Source organism: Hordeum vulgare, chromosome 2H (genome assembly GCF_904849725.1).
Source record: "Hordeum vulgare subsp. vulgare chromosome 2H, MorexV3_pseudomolecules_assembly, whole genome shotgun sequence".
NCBI lineage: Eukaryota > Viridiplantae > Streptophyta > Magnoliopsida > Poales > Poaceae > Hordeum > Hordeum vulgare.
In genome coordinates this window covers 203251913-203269323 of record NC_058519.1, presented here as the reverse complement: position 1 = coordinate 203269323, position 17411 = coordinate 203251913, and the positions used below count along the sequence as shown (strand labels likewise).

General features: G+C 42.1%; 1 protein-coding gene and 1 pseudogene across 1 annotated transcript; one reads left to right on the top strand and one right to left on the bottom strand.

Annotated features, from left to right (window-relative positions):
• Positions 1-5592: 5592 nt before the first annotated feature.
• On the bottom strand, positions 5593-9146 carry LOC123426135 (annotated as a pseudogene).
• A 1360-nt stretch (positions 9147-10506) lies between these two features.
• LOC123425844 (rab GTPase-activating protein 22-like) lies at positions 10507-15847 on the top strand. Its single transcript, XM_045109590.1, has 11 exons — positions 10507-11019; positions 11831-11926; positions 12061-12164; positions 12793-13052; positions 13128-13250; positions 13416-13504; positions 13652-13757; positions 13851-13948; positions 14749-15006; positions 15215-15298; positions 15476-15847. Exons 1-11 carry the CDS (start codon positions 10918-10920, stop codon positions 15494-15496), a joined length of 1341 nt encoding a protein of 446 aa, XP_044965525.1. The 5' UTR covers positions 10507-10917; the 3' UTR covers positions 15497-15847.
• Positions 15848-17411: the final 1564 nt, after the last annotated feature.

Below are 17411 nucleotides of genomic sequence, written 5' to 3'. Positions count from 1 at the left end.
CACATGCTAGGCTCGTCAAGCTTAACCCGAGTGTTCCGCGTGTGCAACTGTTTTGCACCCGTTGTATGTGAACGTTGAGTCTATCACACCCGATCATCACGTGGTGTCTCGAAACGAAGAACTGTCGCAACGGTGCACAGTCGGGGAGAACACAATTTCTTCTTGAAATTTTAGTGAGAGATCACCTCATAATGCTACCGTCGTTCTAAGCAAGATAAGGTGCATAAAGGATTAACATCACATGCAATTCATAAGTGACATGATATGGCCATCATCATGTCTTCTTGATCTCCATCACCAAAGCACCGGCACGATCTTCTTGTCACCGGCGTCACACCATGATCTCCATCATCATGATCTCCATCAACGTGTCGACATCGGGGTTGTCGTGCTACTCATGCTATTACTACTAAAGCTACGTCCTAGCAATATAGTAAACGCATCTGCAAGCACAAATGTTAGTTTAAAGACAACCCTATGGCTCCTACCGGTTGCCGTACCATCGACGTGCAAGTCGATATTAACTATTACAACATGATCATCTCATACATCCAATATATCACATCACATCGTTGGCCATATCACATCACAAGCATACCCTGCAAAAACAAGTTAGACGTCCTCTAATTTTGTTGTTGCATGTTTTACGTGGTGACCATGGGTATCTAGTAGGATCGCATCTTACTTATGCAAACACCACAACGGAGATATATGAATTGCTATTTAACCTTATACAAGGACCTCCTCGGTAAAATCCGATTCAACTAAAGTTGGAGAAACTAACACTTGCCAGTCATCTTTGAGCAACGGGGTTACTCGTAGCGATGAAACCAGTCTCTCGTAAGCGTACGAGTAATGTCGGTCCAAGCCGCTTCAATCCAACAATACCGCGGAATCAAGAAAAGACTAAGGAGGGCAGCAAAACACACATCACCGCCCACAAAAACTTTTGTGTTCTACTCGAGAAGACATCTACGCATGAACCTAGCTCATGATGCCACTGTTGGGGAACGTCGCATGGGAAACAAAAAATTTCCTACGCGCACAAAGACCTATCATGGTGATGTCCATCTACGAGAGGGGATTTCCGATCTACGTACCCTTGTAGATCGCACAGCAGAAGCGTTAGTGAACGCGGTTGATGTAGTGGAACGTCCTCATGTCCCTCGATCAGCCCCGCGAACCGTTCCACGAACCGTCCCGCGATCCGTCCCACGATCCGCTCCGATCTAGTGCCGAACGGACGGCACCTCCGCATTCAGCACACGTACAGCTCGACGATGATCTCGGCCTTCTTGATCCAGCAGGAGAGACAGAGAGGTAGATGAGTTCTCCGGCAGTGTGACGGCGCTTCGGAGGTTGGTGGTGATCTAATCTCAGCAGGGCTCCGCCCGAGCTCCGCAGAAACGCGTTCTAGAGGTAAAACCATGGAGATATGTGGTCGGGCTGCCTTGGCAAAGTTGTCTCAAATCAGCCCTAAGACCTCCGTATATATAGGGGGAAGAGGGGGAGCCTTGCCTTGGGGTCCAAGGACCCCCAAGGGGGTCGGCCGAGCTAGGGGGGGAGTCCTCCCCTTCCAAACCGAATCCAACTAGGTTTGGAAGGAGGAGTCCTTCCCCTTTTTCCCACCTCCTCTTTTTTTTTCTTTTCTCTTTGATTTTCTTCCTATGGCGCATAGGGCCTTCTTGGGCTGTCCCACCAGCCCACTAAGGGCTGGTGGGCCACCCCCAAGGCCTATGGGCTTCCCCGGGGTGGGTTGCCCCCCGGCCCCGGTGAACACCCGGAACCCATTCGTCATTCCCGGTACATTCCCGGTAACTCCGAAAACCTTCCGGTAATCAAATGAGGTCATCCTATATATCAATCTTCGTTTCCGGACCATTCCGGAAACCCTCGTGACGTCCGTGATCTCATCCGGGACTCCGAACGACATTCGGTAACCAACCATATAACTCAAATACGCATAAAACAACGTCGAACCTTAAGTGTGCAGACCCTGCGGGTTCGAGAACTATGTACACATGACCCGAGTGACTCCTCGGTCAATATCCAATAGCAGGACCTGGATGCCCATATTGGATCCTACATATTCTACGAAGATCTTATCGTTTGAACCTCAGTGCCAAGGATTCATATAATCCCGTATGTCATTCCCTTTGTCCTGCGGTATGTTACTTGCCCGAGATTTGATCATCAGTATCCGCATACCTATTTCAATCTCGTTTACCGGCAAGTCTCTTTACTCGTTCCGTAATACAAGATCCCGCAACTTACACTAAGTCACATTGCTTGCAAGGCTTGTGTGTGATGTTGTATTACCGAGTGGGCCCCGAGATACCTCTCCGTCATACGGAGTGACAAATCCTAGTCTTGATCCATACTAACTCAACGAACACCTTCGGAGATACCTGTAGAGCATCTTTATAGTCACCCAGTTACGTTGCGACGTTTGATACACACAAAGCATTCCTCCGGTGTCAGTGAGTTATATGATCTCATGGTCATAGGAACAAATACTTGACACGCAGAAAACAGTAGCAACAAAATGACACGATCAACATGCTACGTTTATTAGTTTGGGTCTAGTCCATCACATGATTCTCCTAATGATGTGATCCCGTTATCAAGTGACAACACTTGCCTATGATCAGGAAACCTTGACCATCTTTGATCAACGAGCTAGTCAACTAGAGGCTTACTAGGGATAGTGTTTTGCCTATGTATCCATACATGCACTGTGTTTCCAATCAATACAATTATAGCATGGATAATAAACGATTATCATGAACAAAGAAATATAATAATAACTAATTTATTATTGCCTCTAGGGCATATTTCCAACAACATGGGCATCGAGAATTATGTCCTGGATGTTTGCGTGGAGCATGGGCTGCCGCCTGAGCGTCGCGTAGCATTCGAAGGATTTGAGACAGGCACGAGGTTTTTAGTGTGTGCTCAGCCGGTAAGATGCATCAAGTTGCTTCAGTTTTTTCTATCTGCTGGTGCCCTGCAATTATCTCAGCTTAGTTAGATGCAGCTTAGTTAGATTAGCTAATTGTTGATGTAACAGTATAGAATGTGCCTTGGACATTCCTGTTTAGATCCATGTTTAGTCAATATAGAAGACTACATAGTTAATTGTTTTTGGTTTGTTCTTTAGATCCGTGTTAGCTTAGTTAGATGCACACTGTCATTGTTCCTGATCCCACCACTCTCATTGTTTACTACAAATGGGCAAGTGCTCTCAGATTGTTTAATACTAAAGATGGAGCTTAGCTAGTACTGAAGATTCTGGCTTAGTCATTGTTAAAGTGCTCTCATATTGTTTAGTACCCTTGGTCATTAGTAAAGGGCATGAATCTTAGTTACAATTGCTGGTATTATTTTTATTGATTCTAAACATGGAGCTTAGCTCAAAGATTCCGGCTTAGTTGGAAGTGTTCGTATTTGTTTACAAGTAGTGGTCAGTACTTCTACAATTGCTGGTATTTTTTTACAAGTAGTTGGAAGTGCTGGTATTGATGGACTGCTAAAGAAGTGTTGGTATTTTTTTACAAGTAGTTAGAAGTGCTGGTATTTTTTTACAAGTAGTGGAAGTAGTGGTCAGTACTTTTGCAATTTTTTTATTGGTGTTCTTTATGGAGTAATATAATATGTGTTTTTTGTATTGCAGCCACCTCAAAACTGTGGTTTGTTGGGTGGGTAGACCAAGAGTGGCCTCCCACAATGCAAAATGCATTGTTGAAACTTTGGGAAATGTTGGAAGACAGCAAGAGTGGTAGGAGGGATGATAATTTGGAGAATTCATTGAAAATTCACCATCTCACAAAAGAGAAAAGAAATCTTGATGCAAACTATGACAAACTAGTAGAAGATGTGAATCAACTGCTCAATGCCCAGGAGGAGAGGGTCATGGATTTGAGCTATATGAAGGTGAATGACCATGGTGCAAAGAGCTCTAGTTCTGCTGCGTCTGTCATGAAGTCTGAGATTGAGAAGAAAGAGGCAGAGATAATGGAAGTTAAAGGGAAGTATTCAGTGCTTATGAACCTTGCAGAAGCTCAAGGCAGGGTCATTAGGACCCAGAAGGCAAATCATTTGAAGGAGAAGGAGAAGCTAAGTGAAGAGAACTACAATTTAAAGGTCCAGGTTGATAAACTGACAAAATCTGAGGAAAAACTTAATGATGACATTGTGGTGCTCAACCTTCACATTGATGGTCTGAAGAAAGGAATTGAGAATCTCATTAAACGCAGGGATGAGCTGAAGCTCCAGATTGCTGATCAGTTGAAGGCATTGGAGAAGAATCAAGAGAAGTTGAAGATGATCAGGGACATTTTTGGATGGATGAGCTGATCAGATGAAGATGAAGTCCACTATGCTATGGTTGATGTGGTGCCCTTTTGTGAAATGTTGTTCTTTAATGCATGATGAACCCCACTATGCTATGTTTGTAACTCAACTATGCTATGGTTAGTGTGGTGCCCTTTTCTACCAATGTTGTAATGCGAGAATCTCTGAATTATGTATGCTTAAGTATGTTGTATTATGTGAAATATCTTATTTGTTGCATTGATAGATGGGTATGTGTTTAAGTGTCCATGACCATGAAGCACCTGTTGCATTGATAGATGGGTATATCTTAAGAACCATGACCATCAAAGAGCAATAAGAACCATGACCATCAAGCACATCAGAGAGCAGATATAAGACCATTTGAGCAATAAGAACCATGACCATTTGTTGTATTATGTGAAATTTGCTAGCTATTAATTTCCTAACTAAAGAGAGCTCTTAATTTCCTAACTTGTTGCTATAAACAGATGATGAACACATAAATAGATCAGAACCATGACCATCACATCACACATCATATAACCTGATCATCAGCTCACCAAGAACACATAAATAGATCTGAGGCATTCTTATTTTTGAACCCAAAACACATAGGACACATCACTTAGTATTGATCATACAACCAGCAAATTCACCCTAATACACATCATAGAACTTAGTACTTATCACTTATCACACATCACTTAGTACTGATCATACAACCAGAAAATACTCTGAATGCACATCATTAGTCATGGTTACCACTGGCAGTAAAAAAAATGCCATCCAGCCAGAATGGTTTCTTGGTGTAGGAGCAACTGATGAACCTCGAAGAGCTGATGATGAAGCTCCAGCAGCAAATCTTGGGGCAGGAGCAGATGATGAACCTGCATCAACATATGATGAACCTCCAGTAGCAAATCTTGGGGTAGTGAAAGGCTTATGAACATTGGCACTACTTCTTGATATTCTGGTAGATCTTGTAGGGGGAGGCTGTGATCTTGCTTCCCTCCTTGGTCTTGCAGCTGCAGGTTGTGATCTTGCAGTTGGAGGCTGTGATGTTCTAGTTCTAGCCTGTAATAATGATTAAACACATGAACATAATAGTTGCAAAGCAAATAAACACAAAAGGACAATAGTTGGAAAGCACATTATGAGAAAATGGTTTACCACATGCTTGTTTTTCCTCAGAGCCAACTCTGCTCTCAATTGTTGTCTGCAGTTGGTGTATTTGTGGCCTTGGAGCCCACAGTTGCTTCATGTTATAGTGGCCATTCTTGAACTGTCCTTTGGTTTTGGAACCTCAAATTTTCCCTTTATCCTCTTCTCTTTCTTTCTTCCCCTCTTCACATGAAACGTGGGTGGCTCTATGTCTGGTCCACTTGTCCTTGTCCAATCATGTTCACCAGGAACAGGATATATCATTGGCTCGTAAGAAGCAAGGTAGAAAGGCTTTTTAAAGAATTTGGACACATATTCCTCTGGAAATCTTTTTGCCTTGTTAATTGTTGATATTGCATGCTTGCAAGGTATGCCAGACAGGTCCCACTCTCTACAGCCACATGTATGCAGTTCCAAGTTTACAGCATGTGTTTGCTGCCCACTATTCACTTGCCATAGATTAACACCAGCTTGGATAGGTTTGCAGTATCTAGCCCTTTCCTTTTCCACCTCTAGCTTCTCAGCATAATGCGGTGTAATCTACCATAGAGCTGCCTTTCCTTTCTCTCTATTCCTATGCCACATCACCATCTGCTTGTCCTTAATACCATCAATCATAGTCCTAATAGGTTTTTTCCTAAAATCTAGGATATAATTGTTGAACACCTCCGACAGGTTGTTAACAACCAAGTCTGTCTTGCAGTTAGTGTCAAAAGCATGCCTAGCCCATGTGTGCTTAGGTATTCCAGTCAGCCGCTTCCAAGCTTCCTACTCTCATTTTTGAGATCGTTCATGGCAATGTTAAACTTGTGTTGGTTGTAAGCATAATTCGCATTATCCATGCATTTCTTAAGATCTTCCCCCCTAAAATCAGCATTCTGGAAATTTGCATAAAGGTGTCTAAAGCAAAATCTTTGATGGCAGTTTGGGAATACTTGATTTACTGCATTTAGCAGCCCCTGATCACATAGCATCCTAAACTTAGCTACTATACAACTACAAATGCAGAACTGAATAGAAATGCTAAATTTGATTCAATTGCAAAGCACATACCTTCTGTCTATCAGACATGATAGTATAAGGACCAAATTTCCCAATTTCACCTCCTAGACATATCTTCAATTGGTGCAGAAACCAACACCAGTTAGCTGTGTCCTCTTGTCCAACTATAGCAAATGCAAGTGGGAAAATATTGTTATTGCCATCTCTTCCAGTGGCAGCAAGGATTTGAGCACCAGTTGTCAGCTCAATGAAGCATCCATCAACACCTGTTGATGGAAAGCAAAGAACAATTTAAGTCTATAAAGCATTGCTAAACAATTAAAAATACTGATGCACAATAAAAGAATGACTAACGAGTGAATGGTCTACATCTATTCAGAAATCCCTCCCTTGCTCCATTGATGCAGAAGAACATAGCATGAAACCTTGGTGCTGGATGTGGTGTTTTTGTAGTAGGTTTAGAAGTAATTGTTATGACTACAACTCTACTACCAGGGTTTGTATCCATGATGGTCTGAGCATAACTCCTAAGTCTAGGATACTGCTTCTTGTGCTCTCCTAGCACAGCTTCTACAACAAGGTTTTTGGCCCTATAGGCCATGTGCCTTCCCACATCAACACCATAATTCTCCCTACAGTTATCCATCAAAGTGTTTATGCTAGTGCTGGGATCAGACCTGAACAATGACTCATAGGTCTTTGCAAGCCACTTTGCACTAATCCTTGATTTCTCCGTGTTGGTAGGGCAAGTGTGCTCCAGCCTCATTTTCTTAATAGCAAAGGTCTTCTCCCCTTTGATAACTGCAACAACAATGCAAAACTGGCAATGATCTTGCTTACAACAAGCAATGATCCTTTGGTCTGAGTTTCTGTGATACCTAAAGTCTCTGGCCTGTGTGATGTGCAAGCTCAACAAAGCTTCTCTGAATTGATGTTGATCCTTAAAGCACATGTACAGACATAACTATTGATGTGGATGCTCAAGTTTGTGATTGTATCAGATCCTTGGTTTCCTTTTCTTGGCCCTACTCTTCCTCCCTTTAGGTAGCACAAATGAGGGTGGCTCATGTCCATCATCTTCATCCTCAACCAACAACCAATCATCTTCTTCATCTGTTGAAGGAATGAAATCAGGTATCACCTCCTCTAACACACTACAATGTGACCTAGTAGTGGGGCCTTTCCTAACTTCAAGTTTCTTCCTCCTTTTTGAAGATTTTTGCATTGGAGGCTCTTCTATTGCAAAAACATCCTCATCTTCCAGCTCAAACAAATCCTCAACATCAGTGTCACCCTCATAATGTAATAGTTCCTCATCTGAATTTTCATCTGAATCTTCGGATTGATCTACATCTTCTTCCTCCTCTCCTAATTGTGAGCTGTTATCTGAATTGTTATCACTGTCATATGCATGCTCAGTTTCATCACTACTATTATGTGACTATTCAAACAATGGCTCTTCCTCCATTATAACATTCAAATTGTCCTTTCTGAAGTTTATGCTCTCTTGGGTGCAAAAGGCAGTAGGTTGACTAGGGCTTCTATGGAAAACTACACCTTCTGGATCAACAGCAAGAACTGCAGGCTCACTAAGATCATAAAGAACAGGTGGTTCATAAACTACCGCTGCTAATTTATCCTCTCTATGACTGACAGAAATGATATTACTTAAATTTGTTCTCTCTTCAGTTGCTACACTTGCTGCTTAATAAGTTGTTGTTGTCCTCACTAGCAAGTTGAGAACTAAACTGTGCTTATATTCCTTTTTTTAGTTCCTGCAGTTTGATGTTTGTGTCAATCAAATCTAAGCCGTTCTCTCTCTCCTCTCCTATTCCTAAATTCTTCATGTGGTATAACTCATATGACAAATAAAAACCTTGTGTTTGCAACACTGCATACAGGTTCAGAAATGTAACATCTGAGCTACATAGCTTCATATCAATATTTGGCTGAGAATCAAAGTGAATCCGAAGTTACCAAACATCATCATTCAAACTACGGTTCAGACATAAAAATTCAGATAAGCACATAAGCATATAGATTCAGATAAGCAAGCATATAAATTCAGATAAGCAAACTCATAAGCATAAAAAATCAGATAAGCACATAGACACTTGCTGTCTCCATCGGTCAAACTATAAGCATATAAATCATCTACTATGAATTCTGAATTGCACAGGAGCAACACACAACCTCTACTATGAATTCTGAATGTCATAGGAGCAACACACAGACTCTAATATGAACATGATCCTAATAATATCGAGTCCAGGAGCACTGGTTCAGGGTTCTTCAGTGACTATACCCTTGATACAACTAGCCTTTACCATTGATACAACCCAAAGAAAGAAAGAAACAACTTGCTAGTGTTCTTCAGTGACTTACATCATGCCGCCACCAGCACCACTGGTCCAGTGATGGCTACTGCTAGGGTTGGCGACCCAGATCTCTGCCATCTTCACCCTGTCCTCCATGGACAGCGCCTCCTCCTTCTCCAAATCCTCATCCTCCGAACCAGCGTCGGAGGAGTGGTTCGAACTGGAGCCGCCATCGTCCACAGCCAGACCTACATGGTCATCTACCCCGAGGCCGGGGAGGTCTCCGTAGCCACCCGCAACATCACCGCCGCCGGGAGTCGTCGTCACCATCGTCGGAGAACTGCACAGAGAGGGAGAGGGGAGAGCAAGGCTATGGTTCGAGCGAGAGAAGAGGGTTGGTCCTGTTCGACCAGGTTCGAGCGAGATAAGAGTGTTGGTCGGGTTCGACCAGGTTCGAGTGAGTGACCGAGCCGGTACGTGTACGTCACCGTAAAGACTGACATGCGGGCCCGATACGTCAGAGTTACACGGCTGTCAGATCGTATTGCAACAATTAGGCTATAAGATGATACTCACACGCAAAAAAAATTACTATTGGTATCAATTCGTTACGTGGTGTATAAGTATGATACTCCCTCCTTTCCGGTTTATAGGGCTAATCTCAAAAATTTCAGATTTTCATTATATTAGGCTCATTTTGAGTCTAAGGCTAGCCATAGTGGGGGTATCATAGCTAGTAACATAGTCTTGGGACTAGCAAACATGGTGATGTGACAAGTAATTAAAGAAGAGAGAGAGAGGATTAGAGTAACATAGGTAGATACCGTAATATGTTAAATGCTATGCTACTATGTGTCATGCATGTCAATAAATGAGATCACCTATGATACTAGTTTATGATACTATGCACTATGAAGGTAGTATCATACAATAGTAACATATGCATGATACCACTATATGTTACTCTCCACCATGAGCAGCCTAACACAGTTAAAGTGCTTTGAGTCCCACGCCATATTTAATTCATAGAGTTTAGAGAAAGGAAATGAGTGGCTATGCATGCATCGTTTTCTACATTCATCATGCAAGTCCAATGAAAAAGAACATGCTACATTTATAGCCTTGGAAATTGAATATGTGAGCAATATTTAATTGACTAGTTAGAACTAGTGGCATTCACTCACAATTCATCTGGGTTGATGAGATTTCAGATTTGAACCTTATAAACCGGAAAGGAAGGAGTAGTACCCTGCAATTATCTTCTTGAAGGCAGAGCAGCCGATCTGCCAATGGCGCGCGACTAGAAGCAATCTAGACCGACATGAGTATAAAGACGAAGGAAACGCCCCGTTGCCGTCATGAGAAGCAATCTAGACGCACGGAGCTTTGCCCCCGTGCGGCTAGCCGGCAGCGGCGAGGGGAGGCATCGTGAAGTAGTTTTTTTGGTGATGCTTGGTCGTCGCTCGAGTCACCTGGAGGGGGACGCGGGGCCTGGTCGTTTTTTCCTGAGAGGCTGAGACCCAGATCAGTCCAAAATATGAGTAGATGGAGGGAGTATTTGGAATTAATCAAGAAATTGACTAATTATCCAAAACCGGTACCAAGTCTCCCTTTCTCTCTCTCTCTCTCTCAAAAAAAAAAAAAAAAAAAGAGGAGAAGGCGAGCTGTGAAGAGCAAGCGTCGCTCTCCATTTCCGACCAAGAAAACTAGCACCAAGATGGGCAAAGATGCCCGTAGAAGCCGGCAAGCTCGAGCCCGGCAGCGGCTTGGAACCGGTCGTCCTCGTCCTTCCACGCCCCTCGCCCCTGTCCTCTCTAATTTAACCCCACTATGCCTTCCCGATTTTGCCTGACCTCGTCCCCCCTTAACCTCCCCTCCTCCTGCGATTCCACTCGCATCCAGGAGGAGAAGGTCCAAGGGGGGATCGGCTCCAATCCACTTGATCCCATTTTTCTCTTCGTCGTTGCTTTTGCCGTTTCTTCATTCCTCAGGTCAAATAGAGCCAGGCTCCCTCTCCCTTCCCTTCCCTTCCCTTCCCTCAAAGCTTCCTGGCTTCTTGCTTGGGCTCCGGCTGCTGGTACGTTCTTGATTGCCTTGCAAAATGATCAAGTGGGGGATCAGCAGCGGCACGCCCGCAGATTCCTACTACGAGATCCGCTCGGATTGCACAGACGATGTGCCCAAAAGCAAGTTCAAAATCAAGGTTTGCTTTACTTTTCCTTTTATTTCATCTTGTCTTTGTTTATGTGGTAGCTGTTGGGCAACCACGCCTATCGAAATGTACTGGTTATAGGCAAAATGGGGTATTCATAGCATTGGAGTATGCACCCTGCAGTATCGATGATATGAATGAAAATGAAGAAGACTCTCGAGTAAAAGCATTACATGAGTGAAAATAAGGAGAATTTCTTGTTGAGTTGAAAATATGGAGAATCCAAGGGTGAATCCTTGCAATAAAAAGAAAAATTGCATCTGCAGAATAATTTTGCAGTAATTTCCTCTGTGGATCGTGAATGTGTTGCAAATGACAGGTTGAACTATTTTTTTTAATTTACCACTGATTTTGTACAATATGACAAACAAAATTTACCACATTGCAACATATATAGATATTTTCTTGAACACACATTATAATGCGTGTCATTTTGTATCAGAGGAAGAAGACGCGGAGCTACAGAACCAGATCCGCCAAAAAGATACTCCCTCTGTAAAGAAATATAAGAACGTTTAGATCACCCTCTTATATTTCTTTACAGAAGAAGTACAAAACTAAGAAAGCAGAACAAAAAAAGAAACTCAATGTTACTTACTTTCAAGCATGATGATTTGCAGTGGTGCTTGTAAATCAGGCTGCGGTGTGCTTTAAATTTCGTATTTTCCATTTTAGTTCTTGGAAGATTACTGGGGAACATACCTATCATGATCTGCATGGTGTTAACGCCACCCTTGTTTCTTATGTATTGAGTAGGGTCCTTTCTTATTCTGAGCAACTTAATATTGCCCCTTTGTTTCAGGCTGGCAAAACACTAAGTGTTCGGAAATGGCAAGCTGCATTTAATCCCGATGGCTGTCTTGACATTGCCTCGGTCCTAAGCCGGATACAAAAAGGAGTAAGATTCCTCAATTTAGAGTTTTTTTTTCTGAGTTTCAAAATTCGCTCTTGTTGGACAGTCGTCTTCTTATATGCATTGTGATTGTGCAAGGTTAACAATGTAATATCATTAATGGTATTTTGTTCCTTTAGGGTGTTCATCCGACTGTCAGGGGGGAGGTTTGGGAGTTCTTACTTGGCTGCTTTGATCCAAGGAGTACCTTTGACGAGAGAGAGGAGATCAGGCAAATAAGAAGGTGATATCATCACGCCAACACTTAATCATGCATCTGACATCCATTATACAGCTGTCTCCTCATGCTATTTATTTTAAATTTGAGTTGTTATCCGGCATATTTGATTTGCATATGGTTGCTCTGCTCTGGTCCAAAACCTTTGTCTAGATATTTCATGTGCGAATATTCATCTTTGACCATATACGTCCCATCTCAAGTGCTACTTCTATTTAATAATATGCGTTGCAACTGTCATTATTACTTCTACCACAAGCTACAAGTTGAATTTTGTCAGAAGACAGTTAAGAAAACAGTAAGCATGCAGTTTATCCTTATCTAAATCAGTCACATTGCTCTAAATAATTTTGTCGCCTACTTAATGCACTCCATCCCAATGATAGCGCCTTCAAAAAACAATAAGCGTATGTTTACATAATGAGCAAAAGGAGGCAATTGTGCGTATATCAGGAGCATGCCAATTTTTCCGTAACTGTTAACTGTGCAGTGGCCATTGTAATATCCAAGCATTAAAGTTATGTTTCCCATGATATCTCTATTCATTGACTTTCATGATTTTAAGTAGTAGATAACTGTAAATAGAACACTGTGTTCATTTGGTCTGAAGTGTTTTACCCTATGATATATGCAGGCTACAGTATGCTAGATGGAAGGAAGAATGCCGAGAGATGGATTCTCATGTTGGTAGTGGTAAAGTTATCACAGCACCACTTATCACTGAGGATGGAAGACCTATTAAAGATCCTTTGGTTTTACTTGAGGCTACTTCAAACCAAAACACCTCAGACGGTGCTTCAACTAGCAGCAACAATGGAATTGAAGTAGACGATTCTGCAGAGCGTATTACTGACAAGCAAATTATTGAGTGGAAGCTTACATTACATCAAATTGGTACATTTTAACCCTTATGTTTCTCTACTTCGATTCTTTTCACCCAGTTTCTTATGATTTTTTGAAATAACATAGGACTTGACGTGCTACGTACTGACCGCACCATGGTATTTTACGAGAACAAGGAAAATCTTTCAAAGTTATGGGATATTCTAGCCGTGTATGCATGGATTGACAAAGATGTTGGTTACTGTCAAGGTACGCTACGTCTGACTTGCAGAGGAAACTTAGTTTTTTTTCGAAAAGGAGGCATCGCCCCGGCCTCTGCATCGAGTGATGCATGCAGCCATTTATTAAGTATGAAACAGAGGAAACTTACTTAGTATCCAGATAAGCTTGCAATGTAACCTTTATATCTCACAGGAATGAGTGATTTATGCTCACCGATGATTGTGCTACTCAATGATGAGGCAGATGCGTTTTGGTGCTTTGAGAAATTGATGCGTAGATTGGTATGCCTTTCCCTCCACGTTTTCTCATGACATCTTTCCTCTACTTATAAAAGTTACCATTGTACACTTGTTCTACTAGAAATTACCTAGAATGGACTTCTTTTTTCCCTGTCATTATTCTAACCATCTGATGATTGATATTTAAAGCGAGGAAATTTCAGATGCACAGATCAATCAGTCGGGGTTGCTAACCAACTTCAGCACCTTGCATCCATTATTCAGGTGCTGGACCCCAAGCTACATGACCACCTAGGTATAAATTTCTGGACCGATCATATTGTGGGACATCTAACCTTCTTTTGTCCGGTTTACCTATGGTTATAATATTATTGAGTTCTGGCAACAGAAACGCTTGGTGGAGGTGACTATCTTTTTGCATTCCGTATGTTCATGGTTCTATTTCGACGTGAGGTGTCATTTGGGGACTCCTTGTACCTCTGGGAGGTATGAAGCTATCCTAACGATATAATATGATGAATATTGCTAGAACCAGACAATCGATTTTGACATCTCATTTTTCTGATTGATGTTTGTTCTAAATTGTAATGCTGTACATTTTATAGTGTGAGGTAGATGGTTGAAAGTTACTTTAGGGGGAATCACAAAATCCTTTTTATTTAGGCAAAATATCAGCATAACAATTATGTTCCTTTTTTTGGAAATGTAGTTTGTGGAGTCGTCTAGATGTAGCATCGTTTCAACTTTCAACTTCCGACTGAAAATGATTTAGTAAACCAAAAGAGATAATATTGCTGTGAATAGTAACTATGTTCTTTCATTTATTATTTTTGTCAGAATTTTCTCATTTTCGTTACTCTCAACATAGATTTAGTTAGAGCTTCAATAATACACATTGGCTAAGTCAACTGAAAAGTACACTGTCTAGAACCTGGTTTAGATTCTTCGCCTTTTGTTTTGTGCTTAAACTTGAAGGGTTTGCATGGGTGTTGCATTTGATATCCTTTACTGAAATTACTTCTATTCAGATAGGTGTTTCATTATTTATTACACGTGGACGAACTTAGTGGCTTGCTTCCTCTTGAAAGAAAGAGAAAGACAATAACATGTTTCCATCTATTCGTGAAGTAGGGTGGTTTGTATGCTTGCATGAAAACAATTTCTCACGAAACTGCAGGCACTAATATTTATTTAGTATTGGCAAACGTTAAGTGGTATTAGTATCGGAATGAGTTTCTGTTAGTTGCTTCTGAATCTCTTATCTGATTTTTAAAACCTATCAACAGATGATGTGGGCTCTGGAATACGATCCCGATATCTTCTTTGCAGCATGTGAAGAAGCAAGTGGTGCACATAAAAAAGTATCGAAATCAAAATTAAGAGGAGTGCGCCATTTTGCCAAGTGGGATAAGGATAAGGATAAGGATGTCCCTGAGGAAACTGATGGCCCAGTTCCCATTTCAGTTTTCATGGTTGCAAGTGTGCTCAAGGAAAAGAGAGAAAAACTGTTACAAGAAGCTAGAGGACTGGATGATCTTATTAGGGTATTGGACCAAAACCTGACTTATCTTTCTTTTCGAAATTCCTACTCAATTTTAAGCAAGTTGTCATTGACTCAAACTCCTCTTTTCTTAAAAGAAGGCCAATTTTAAGCACGGCTCGTCAAACTAAAATAAAATTTAAGCCCATATTATATGTTTGTATATAAGCATGTGTTATGTATCTGCAACTCCTGCATTTGTTTCATTTCAGATATTGAATGATGTAAACGGGAACTTAGATGCGAAGAAAGCCTGTGCTGGAGCTCTGAAACTTCACAAGAAATACCTCAAAAAGGTAAGTCGCCATTCTTCTCACTTTTATTTGCAATAACCTGACAAGGTTTAGCGTCATATAACGAGATAAAGTACTCCAATACCCTAGCTACTAGACTATCAATGGGACAAACAAAATCTAAAAATGCACTGGGACAGGCAAACAAAACCTGAAAATGTACTTTTGTTCATTTTACAGGTACAGGCAAAGAAAACCTAAAAATGCATCGGAACATATCCTTCCACTGAGGTGTTCTTTACCATTTGAATCTACACATACACGGCCATATTTGGCACAGAAACGGCGAGTGAAGGTCCTCACGGGTGGTCATCATCGGAAGATGGCCCCGGATACAGGATAGATGCAACCTCTGTATGTAATGATATCACGTTCTCTGTATCCCACATAAGTTCATATGCTTGTGCAGACATGGTGCTGTGGGTACCTTGCAAAAATAATAATTTCAATTCAAGTTGAAATGTCATGCATGTTGAGGTTCACCTGGCGAGAATATTGTAGCCACAGAAGGACAGAACTCTGTTCCAAGAAAATTTGACGCCTTACACTGCACGATTTTGCTTCCTTGTGTTCTGAATCTATTATCTATCGGTATATCATTAAAATAAGCGGCAAACAAGCCACCTAGTTGCTCCACTTATCAGTATATTATTAAAATAAGCGGCAATCTAATGAGTGTTTTTTTTGGGAATATATATACAATTTGGTCCAGCATTGTTGGATGGAAGGTGAAAGGATGTGGATATCGTCTAGAGCGGGGGGTGAATAGTCGCTTTAAAATAATTACGGTTAGGCTTGAACAAATGCGGAATAAAACTAGGGTTTACTTTGTCAAGCTCAAAACCTAAAACAACCAGACTCACCTATGTGCACCAACAACTTGTGCTAAGCAAGATAAACAACTAAGTGATAGCAAGATATATAACAATAAACAATATGGTTATCACAAAGTAAAGTGCATTAGTAAAGGGCTCGGATAAGAGATAACCGAGGCACGCGGAGACAATGATGTATCCCGAAGTTCACACTCTTGCGGATGCTAATCTCCGTTTGGAGCAGTGTGGAGGCACAATGCTCCCCAAGATGCCACTAAAGCCACCGTAATCTCCTCACGCCGTCGTACAATGCAAGATGTGTGATTCCACTAAGGGACCCTTGAAGGCGGTCACCAAACCCGTACAAACAAGGTTGGGGCAATCTCCACAACTTAAATGGAGGCTCCCAGCGACACCACGAAGCTTCACCACAATGGACTGTGGCTCCGTGATGACCTCAAATGCTTGGGGCAATCTCCACAACTTAATTGGAGACCCCGATGCTTGCCCAGAGCTTTACACCACAATCATTGAGCTCCGAGACACCAACAAGCTTCTAGGACGCCAAAGCATCCATGAAGAACAATTTCTAGGGTACCAAGTACCAAGTACCAAGGGTAGCAAGCTTCTCAAACTTCACTTTCACATATCACCGTGGAGAACTTGAACCGATGCAACTAATGCAATGGCAAGAACGCACAAAGTGGTCAAGTCCCCCACACTCAAATCCCTCCACAACAACAAAAGCTATGGGGGAATATGAAAGGAAGAACAAGGAGCTCACAAAGAACTCCAAGATCAAGATCCAAGGGGTTCCCCTTGTTGGGGAACGTCGCATGGGAAACAAAAAATTTCCTACGCGCACGAAGACCTATCATGGTGATGTCCATCTACGAGAGGGGATGAGTGATCTACGTACCCTTGTAGATCGTACAGCAGAAGCGTTAGAGAACGCGGTTGATGTAGTGGAACGTCCTCACGTCCCTCGATCCGCCCCGCGAACAATCCCGCGATCAGTCCCACGATCTAGTACCGAACGGACGGCACCTCCGCGTTCAGCACACGTACAGCTCGACGATGATCTCGGCCTTCTTGATCCAGCAAGAGAGACGGAGAGGTAGAAGAGTTCTCCGGCAGCGTGACGGCGCTCCGGAGGTTGGTGATGATCTCGTCTCAGCAGGGCTCCGCCCGAGCTCCGCAGAAACGCGATCTAGAGGAAAAACTATGGAGGTATGTGGTCGGGCTGCCGTGGCAAAAGTTGTCTCAAATCAGCCCTAATACCTTAGTATATATAGGAGGGA

What these genes read in the sequence shown, in the direction of transcription:
- LOC123425844 (XM_045109590.1), top strand. Translation starts at nt 10,918, where the DNA reads ATGATCAAGTGGGGGATCAGCAGCGGCACGCCCGCAGATTCCTACTAC. An exon ending in GAGATCAGGCAAATAAGAAG is followed by an intron (nt 12,165 to 12,792) that starts GTGATATCATCA and finishes TGATATATGCAG; the next exon opens with GCTACAGTATGCTAGATGGA. An exon ending in ACAAGAAATACCTCAAAAAG is followed by an intron (nt 15,299 to 15,475) that starts GTAAGTCGCCAT and finishes TTCATTTTACAG; the next exon opens with GTACAGGCAAAGAAAACCTA.